This window comes from Coregonus lavaretus (genome assembly GCF_964263955.1).
Source record: "Coregonus lavaretus genome assembly, chromosome: 16".
Classification (NCBI taxonomy): domain Eukaryota; kingdom Metazoa; phylum Chordata; class Actinopteri; order Salmoniformes; family Salmonidae; genus Coregonus; species Coregonus lavaretus.
This window is the reverse complement of record NC_140003.1, coordinates 17,958,366-17,967,443: the sequence shown is the minus strand read 5'-3', so window position 1 is coordinate 17,967,443 and position 9,078 is coordinate 17,958,366. Positions and strand designations below refer to the sequence as shown.

Genomic DNA, 9,078 nt, shown 5'->3' with positions numbered 1-9,078 from the left:
TTGCATGGAGCCCCAGGCCGAGGTTGACAGTTCTTTTGTGTTTTTTTTCCATTCGCGAATAATCGCAAACTGTTGTCACCTTCTCACCAAGCTGCTTGGCGATGGTCTTGTAGCCCATTCCAGCCTTGTGTAGGTCTACAATCTTGTCCCTGACATCCATGGAGAGCTCTTTGGTCTTGGCCATGGTGGAGAGTTTGGAATCTGATTGATTGATTGCGTCTGTGGACAGGTGTCTTTTATACAGGTAACAAGCTGAGATTAGGAGCACTCCCTTTAAGAGTGTGCTCCTAATCTCAGCTCATTACCTGTATAAAATATACCTGGGAGCCAGAAATCTTTCTGATTGAGAGGGGGTCAAATACTTATTTCCCTCATTAAAATGCAAATACATTTTAACATTTTTGACATGCGTTTTTCTGGATTTTTTTGTTGTTATTCTGTCTCTCACTGTTTAAATAAACCTACCATTAAAATAATAGACTGATCATTTCATTGTCAGTGGGCAAACATACAAAATCAGCAGGCGATCAAATACTTTTTCCCTCACTGTATGTTGCATTGCCATTTCAGTAATCCACATTTGGTCAACATTTCAGATTTAATTCTTTCTGCAGTATCTAACACAGGATATCCTAGCAAGATCTTTCAAGAGAAATGTGACTCATGGTCTTTCGTATCAGTGGATGCAAGTTCCTGTTTTGCAGAAAATGTGCTCCTACACTTTCAGGGTATGCTCTTTCAGTTATTCTTCACTCCGAACCTAAAAATATTTTCTGCATATGTATTTTATTCCCTTTTGAAAATAAGTATGTAATTTATTGTAAAAACATGTAAAGCATGGTCCTGATGTTTTATTATAGGGTCTTGTTTGGAACGATAGTTCCTGACCAACTTTACAATAAGGTAACATAACTTTTTTTGTTCCTCTTGTCTTGTAGTTGTTGGATGGTGGTCTCATGTTTCTGCTCCTTAGTTTGACTAGGATTTCTGCACAGAGAGAAATTTCCTTAAACCCCACTACAATAGGTCATTACACAGGTATAGCATCTTCTTCACATTTCACACATTTTACGTCCTATTATTACAAAGCAGAGTGAATATATTGAACCTAGAACAATAGACCTCTTTTAGTCTGGTAATGTATGTTAATATTTTAGCAGAGTCCCCATGTAAACTATTTGAGGAGGATGAAACTACTGTGACAGAGGGGGAGGCCCTTAGTTTGCCAGCCTACCATAACCTGAGTGAGTTGGATTGGGCCAACGTGACTGAGTTTACCTGGTACAGAAACAGAACCCAGGAGCTCCCGTCCTCTGAGGAAGGGCGTGTGCATCATCATGGGCCGGTGCTCTTCTTCCTCCCCCTTTTAATCAACGACTCTGATCAGTACTACACCTACTGGTAATACAACAACAGTGTGTTGATGTGTGTGTGTTTAGGGGTTAAATTGGTAATTCGGAGGTGGGGGAGCCCTATTTGGGGGGCTTAGGGTTAGGTTGAGGGTTGAGTGTAGGGTTAGTGTTGAACCTGGATGTGTACATGAAGCTAGGGCTAGGGTAGGCATGCACATTTACAAAGAAAAAACCCTAAATGTCCCTTGTCTTGCACGAACGTTGAATCATATTATACAGTGCATTCGGAAAGTATTCAGACCCCTTGACTTTTTCCACATTTTGATATGTTACAGCCTTATTCTAAAATTGATTAAATAAAATACAAATCCTCATCAATCTGCACACAATACCCCATAATGACAAAGCGGAAACAAATTCTTGCAAATGTAAAAATAAAAATGGATACCTTATTTACATATGTATTCAGACCCTTTGCTATGAGACTCGGAATTGAGCTCAGGTGCATCCTGTTTCCATTTGATCATACTTTATGTTTCTACAACTGGATTGGAGTCCACCTGTGGTAAATTAAATTGATTGGACATGATTTGGAAAGGCACACATCTGTCTATATAAGGTCCCACAGTTGACAGTGCATGTCAGAGCAAAATCCAAGCCATGAGGTTGAAGGAATTGTCCGTAGAGCTCCGAGACAGGATTGTGTCGAGGCACAGGTCTGGGGAAGGGTACCAAAACATTTGTGCAGCATTGAAGGTCCCCAAGAACACAGTGGCCTCCATCATTCTTAAATGGAAGAAGTTTGGAACCACCAAGACTCTTCCTAGAGCTGGCTGCCCGGCCAAACTGAGCAATCAGGGGAGAAGGGCCTTGGTCAGGGAGGTGACCAAGAACCTGATGGTGTCTCTGAATGAGCTCCAAAGTTCCTCTGTGGAGATGGGAGAACCTTCCAGAAGGACAACCATCTCTGCAGCACTCTACCAATCAGGCCTTTATGGTAGAGTGGACATACGGAAGCCACTCGTCAGTAAAAGGCACATGACAGCCCGCTTGGAGTTTGCCAAAAGGCACCTAAAGGACTCAGACCATGAGAAACAAGATTCTCTGGTCTGATGAAACCAAGATTGAACTCTTTGGCCTGAATGCCAAGCGTCACGTCTGGAGGAAACCTGGCACCATCTCTACGGTGAAGTGTGGTGGAGGCAGCATCATGCAATGGGGATGTTTTTCAGCGGCAGGGACTTGGAGACTAGTCAGGATAGAAGGAAAGATGAATGGAGCAAAGTACAGAGAGATCCTTGATGAAAACCTGCTCCAGAGCGCTCAGGACCTCAGACTGGGGCGAAGGTTCACTTTCCAACACGACAAAGACCCTAAGCACACAGCCAAGATAATGCAGAAGTGGCTTCGGGACAAGTCTCTGAATGTCCTTGAGTGGCCCAGCTAGAGCCCGGACTTGAACCCGATCGAACATCTCTGGAGAGACCTGAAAATAGCTGTGCATCGACGCTCTCCATCCAACCTGACAGAGCTTGAGAGGATCTGCTGAGAAGAATGGGAGAAACTCCCCAAATACAGGTGTGCCAAGCTTGTAGCGTCATACCCAAGTAGACTCGAGGCTGTAATCGCTGCCAAAGGTGCTTCAACAAAGTACTGAGTAAAGGGTCTGAATACTTAAGTAAATGTAATATTTCTGTTTTTTATTTTTTATTCATTTGCTAACATTTCAAAAAACCTGTCATTATGGGGTATTGTGTGTAGACTGATGAGGAAAAACAACAATTTAATCCATTTTAGAATAAGGCTGTAACGTAACAAAATGCGGAAAAAGGGAAGGGGTCTGAATACTTTCCGAATGCACTGTATTTGAACTTACTCTGCCGATTGAAATTTGAGACAAAATATCCACAAAAAACTTTTATAACCGACTTCAAAACGCGGGACTCGTGTGTGGCAATAAAGATGTGTTTGCTCCTGACCTAAGGCCAAGCACAAGATGGACGGACATGCACGCCGATATATGCATACTGACCAAAATATTGCAGGTGTTTACATGGTTTTGAGCATGTGCCAGATGATAGAAATATCAACGGCAGTACCGGCACTCTAAAAAGTCAGGTAAATAATACTTTCCTGTGGATATTCTGTCTCAAAATTCGACCCACTGAAGGACCAACCACACAGACAACTGGTATGGTAAAATGTAATACACATTTATTAAACATTCTGGCTTGTAAGGAAACTTTCTACGTTTTTACACTGCTTAGTTTCAGGCTATATAGACTCTTAGAAAAAACATTTGTTATCGATAGCCTAAAAGCGTTATTCGGCTGGCCCCCAGTTAGAACCCTGTTGGTTCCAGGTAGAACCGTTTTGGATAACTGGTACACTGTGTATATTCATATGTTCCAGGAGAAAGGCAGCAGACACCTGCCTCATATTTGTGACAGAGGTGATTGTGGTCAAAGCCCAACCATTCGATCACTCAGTCCTGTTCAGTGATATCTCAGAGTCAGCAGACAACATCGCTATCCCATGTCCTGACCCCGTGGAACAACTGTGCCAGGATGGAAAAGAAAACTTAGCCTGGTATAAGGTACTGAACATGACCAGAATGCTAACACAAACCTCAATCCTGCAAAACTATTTACCATTGGTTCTCAATCCTGTCCTAAAGCTCATAAGTGTTGCACAGTTTTTGTTCTAGCCCAGCACTAACACCCAACTCATCATCAAGCTCTTGATTAGTGGAATCAGGTGTCTTACTGCTAGTTCAGCAAAAAAGTTTGTCAAATTGTTTGTCTTTCATTTCAGAATTTCAATCTCATTCCAAATGAGTCTAAGAGTAATCTGTGGGTGTATGGCGCCTCAAAAGCAGACGAGGGCATCTATACGTGTGTGTGCACGTGGGATCACAACGGGAGGGTTCTCAACACTTCTGCATCCAGGAGACTAAAGATCCAAGGTAACTAGGTCGTGGCTTGATGACAGCATTGTCAATCCACTCAGCATTTTATTTATTTGATTTTAGCTTTACTGAAACCTCATCCAAGATGGCAGCAGGGTCAGCATACATAGAAACTCTAGGCTACATTACAGTAGGTTATTAGGCTACACAAACAAACAGGATCAAAAGCAACATCAAAAGCAACCCTCATATCACGTGTGGTCTTTGAGGCAGCAACAATCATCAAAAACATCAATGACTACATTTAGAATGTATCCAAAAGTATCTTTCTGACTAAACTGTGCGTTTGTCTCCTTCAGCTCCCTCTGCCTCGCATCCTCCTCAGATCAACCTGCCTAGAGACGGAAGCACAGAGACCACTGACCTGTGTAGGGATCACACCTGGCTCAAATACTTTCAAATACTTGTGTTGTGCTTGATTTGGTTTGCCCGGTATATCTCTCTGTCTTCATTGTATCTCTTGTTCTTGATAGACACCACTAAGAAGTTGAGGTGTGAAGCATTTTGTGGGCAGAACATTAAAGACAACTGTCATGTGTGGTGGGAGATGAACGGAGTGAAAGTGGGTTCGCAGCAGCAAGGCTACTCAGTGAACTCCACCAGGTAGGTACACACATGCACGCACGCACACACACATGGATGCACGCATACACACAAGCATACACACACTTGTTTTTGAGAACATGGTAACAGAATTTACACAGACCCCAGATTCACCATTGAGAATTCACTGTGTGAATATTTTGTGTGTATGTGTTACTGTAGCGAGGTGGAGGTATCTTCAATGCGGAGTATCTTCACGGCTATCCTGACCATAGACACAGTGACTATCAAGGACCTCCAGTCAGAGTTCAAGTGTGTTGCCATGAACGACCAGAAATTGATTCATGCAGTGGTGACTCTCAAACCAAGATGTTAGTGCACACACACTTACACAAACATCACTCAGACACACATCCACATGTCACACAAACAAAATCACACATATACACTCTGTAACTTTCTTGGTGTTGTGTCCTCCATGTCTTCCCCCAACAGGGTTTATATTTATGGGTCTATGTGTGGCATTGCTGCTCTTCTTGCTAGCTGCTGTAGCCGTCAAAGTGTTTGACATCGATCTGGCTCTCCTCTTCCGTGGAGTTTTCAAATGCTATGATCGATCTGAGGGTAAGAACATCTAGCCATAGACTAAAGTTTACTGATGCTATTTCACTAAGATATTTCATTGTACAGAAATGCTTATTCAGCCTACATTATCTGTATAGTATTGGGTACCATATAAACATATTACTACATTTAGTTTTTAGTCACCACACAGGAGCACTCTAACCTTGTACTGTACAGTAAATGTCTCAATCGGCCCACTGATTGTGCAGTGCAGTTGTTTGCAGTAGGCCTTTCGCAACAGGTCCCGCCTTGGGTCAATCCCACTACTAGTGTAGAAGTAATGGGCCATTTTATACTAAAATAACTCAATTTCAGTTCAAATGGAATTCAATCAAATCTCTCAAATCTACTCCTTTCATGCTGAGGTTTGACAGAAACCTCCTCTTTGTCTGTGTTTTCAGATGGGAAGGTCTATGATGCTTACATTGTCTACCAAATGGATGGCATAGACAAAGACATGGAGGAGAAAGTGTATCACTTTGTGAGCAGCGTTCTGCCGACTGTCCTGGAGCAGAAGTGTGGCTTTAGACTCTTCATCCACGGCAGAGACGACCTACCTGGAGACGGTTGGTTCTTTCAGACTGTGTCCTGCCCTCTAAGAAGCAAATGTAACAGTAATAAACAGTACCAAAGTCGAAAGTTAACTTCTCCTGCTCCTCTCTGTTCTGTTGTCCCCAGACCGCATGGAGTTGGTGGAGGCCTGCATGCGGCTGAGCAGGAGGCTGATTGTCATCCTGACCCCCAGCTCAAGGTCAGGCTCAGGAGGTCAAGGGTCATGGGGCCAGTGGGGCTACTCGTCATCGTTGACCTCAGCGGAGGACTATGACTGTCAGGTGGGGCTCCACCAGGCTCTGGTCCACAGTGAGATGAGCGTCATACTCATCCAGCTGGGAGACATGGGGGAGGGGGGCTACACACACCTGCCCCCCGGCCTGCAGCACCTGGTCCGCAAGAGTGCCCCCTTAATGTGGCAGGAGGGAAAGCGTGGGTCGACGTTGCCCAACTCAAGCTTCTGGAAGAGGGTGCGTTACATGATGCCTTGGCCGCGCCACTCGACTAGTTTTGACAACCGGTTAATATGACTCTTCTATGTGAACGATCAGAAGGTCTGAGGACTTGAAGTGCAGTTGGAGGTCTGGGATTCTGTTATAGAAGAGAACACCCCAGGTTGTCTCTGAAAATCCTTATTCCAGTCATAGAAATAGAATGAATGATTCCAGTGCTGTGCAGAGATATACACAGGTTAGCTGAGAACGTCACAAAAACGATGTGTACGCTTCAATGTGGCAGAAGGCCGTGTGTTGTTTTGATTCTGGATGGCTAGCAACAATGAAAAGAAACTGCCATGTGGGGAATCGTAAATGACTAATTTCAGCAAGTGTTATCTTGTTCTTTATTTTAATTTTTCTTTTTTTGGGGGGGAATGGATCAGCTTAATATTGCAGATAGATTGTATCTTCTATCAATGTAATTGTCTGCATCACTTCCAATCCCCCATGTTTTTAATTTTTTTAAATATATATACTCCCCTTTATTACTTTTCAACCCCACCATCCTTTCCCTACTTGGAGTAAATTAGTGAACAACAATGCCCAGGCCTCTACTTCCGGTCTATACTTACTAGGGGTGTAACGATCCATCTACTACATCGATGTATCGATTTATATTCCTATGATCCAACTACATCGATCTGTGCTCGGCGAGTTGGCCTTTTGGACAACATATATCAATCTAACATTGTTTTAAAATGTAATAAATCGATTTTATCGATACTAGGAAATAACCCATTGGATTTAAGCACGTCAGACTTTATATGGATGTTTTTTCTTAGCACTTTTAATGATAAAGGCTTTAAACATTACTCGATTCAGTCTGCCTATCCGTGACGTCATCGCCCCGCGCCAGTAGCAGCGCAAAGGCGCAAAGACAACAAAACATAGCATGGCGGACGACAGAGGAGAAGCCGACGAGCGAGAAATTATCAAGCCACCATTGCGGTCCTTACAAGAAACAGGAATCTAGGAAACTTCACCTGCACTGTCCAGTATCCAGGTATTTATTTCAGTCACACTGGTTGAATTTTTGGCTAAAAGGTTACTGAATCGATTTCAAGTCACTGAATCGTTTCGGATCGTATCGTTCTAAATGAACCAATATCGTCCTTGAATCGTATCGACAACCACGAATCGTGATACAAATCGAATCGTTGTTAAAACGAATCGTTACACCCCTAATACTTACTATCTACACCTTATGGACAGAGTTAATTTTACAATAATTCTATTATATATATATATATATATTTTTTAAAAATTGTATTGCTCCTGAACTACTTCTACTCTCAACCTCTCCGATCATTTTCATGATGTCCATCCGGTTTGCTTCTATATGCCATATCTTTCTAACTGTGCTCTTTCCCAAAAGCTCCCAACCTATATACCTATTATGGACACAGTATGCTTACATTATTAGCTATCTTTGTTATTATTTGTTGTTATTTGTTATTAGTCCCATCCTTCAACTCTATTCAATACCTCCCATCTATCTCTTAACACCATCCATATAGGATTTCTATTTGCCATATATATTTCAACCGTACTGTGATGTTTTACAAAAGTTCTGAACCTTTCTATTCTCATTGCTTCTACAGATTGTGAATTAAAAATAAACATTTTTGCTAAAAGTATTATTATATTATTGATTGATTGACTATGACTTTTCAGATCACCCAGTAATGCTTTCTGCAAGGTTAGTTCCAGGTAAATATTGCAATCCTTTAGCCATTCCTGGACCTGTGTCCAAAAACAAGCTACAAATGGACAGAACCAAAACAAATGATCTCTGGTCCTCTGTAGCTCAGCTGGTAGAGCACGGCGCTTGTAACGCCAAGGTAGTGGGTTCGATCCCTGGGACCACCCATACACAAAAAAATGTATGCACGCATGACTGTAAGTCACTTTGGATAAAAGCGTCTGCTAAATGGCATATTATTATATTATTATCTAATGATTCTGTCTCTTCACAGCAAAATCTGCAGAGCTGGGAAGATTGTATCCCCCATATAAATAACATTCTATTGGTAGCAAGAATTTTATATAATAATTTAAATTGAAAGATTCTAATTTTTGAATCCGGTGTCGTTTTGCGTGTCAGTTCATAAACACTATGCCATGGGATCGGTACGTCAAAGATCTCTTCCCAACTATTTTGCAATCTATATGGGACGGCTGTCAATCCTTTGGTCCTTAAGTGAAACTGATATACTTTTTTATTTATCACAGTTTTCCTTAACCAATTATGTTCTTTAATGCAAGGCCGACAGACAAGTTCCTTACTTTCTCCCCCTTCCACTTTCCTCTTCCACTTTTGCGGTAAGGCAGCAATTATTTGGTTGTAATTTTGGGTAGAGCAGACATTTCCATATGTTTTTGTCAGCTGCATGTGCGACATAACTCCACCAGTCCTACCGATGATATCATTTACGAAGATTATACCTTTTTTAAACATTCTGTCAAATAATCAAGGTTTTTTGTCAATTAGTATATTTGAATTTAACCACAATATTTGTTGCCTTATTTGTTCTGTCGTTTC

The 9,078-nt window shown here is 41.9% G+C and overlaps 1 protein-coding gene across 1 annotated transcript; it reads left to right on the top strand.

Moving 5' to 3' along the window:
• Positions 1 to 509: 509 nt before the first annotated feature.
• On the top strand, positions 510 to 6,881 carry LOC311143902 (interleukin-1 receptor-like 1). The gene is made up of 11 exons (XM_084179774.1): positions 510 to 728; positions 939 to 1,038; positions 1,161 to 1,401; positions 3,765 to 3,948; positions 4,167 to 4,317; positions 4,620 to 4,688; positions 4,794 to 4,923; positions 5,086 to 5,234; positions 5,359 to 5,487; positions 5,889 to 6,053; positions 6,166 to 6,881. The coding sequence occupies exons 1-11, from the start codon at positions 684 to 686 to the stop codon at positions 6,567 to 6,569; spliced, it is 1,767 nt and encodes a 588-aa protein (XP_084035900.1). The 5' UTR covers positions 510 to 683; the 3' UTR covers positions 6,570 to 6,881.
• The last annotated feature ends 2,197 nt before the right edge of the window (positions 6,882 to 9,078 follow it).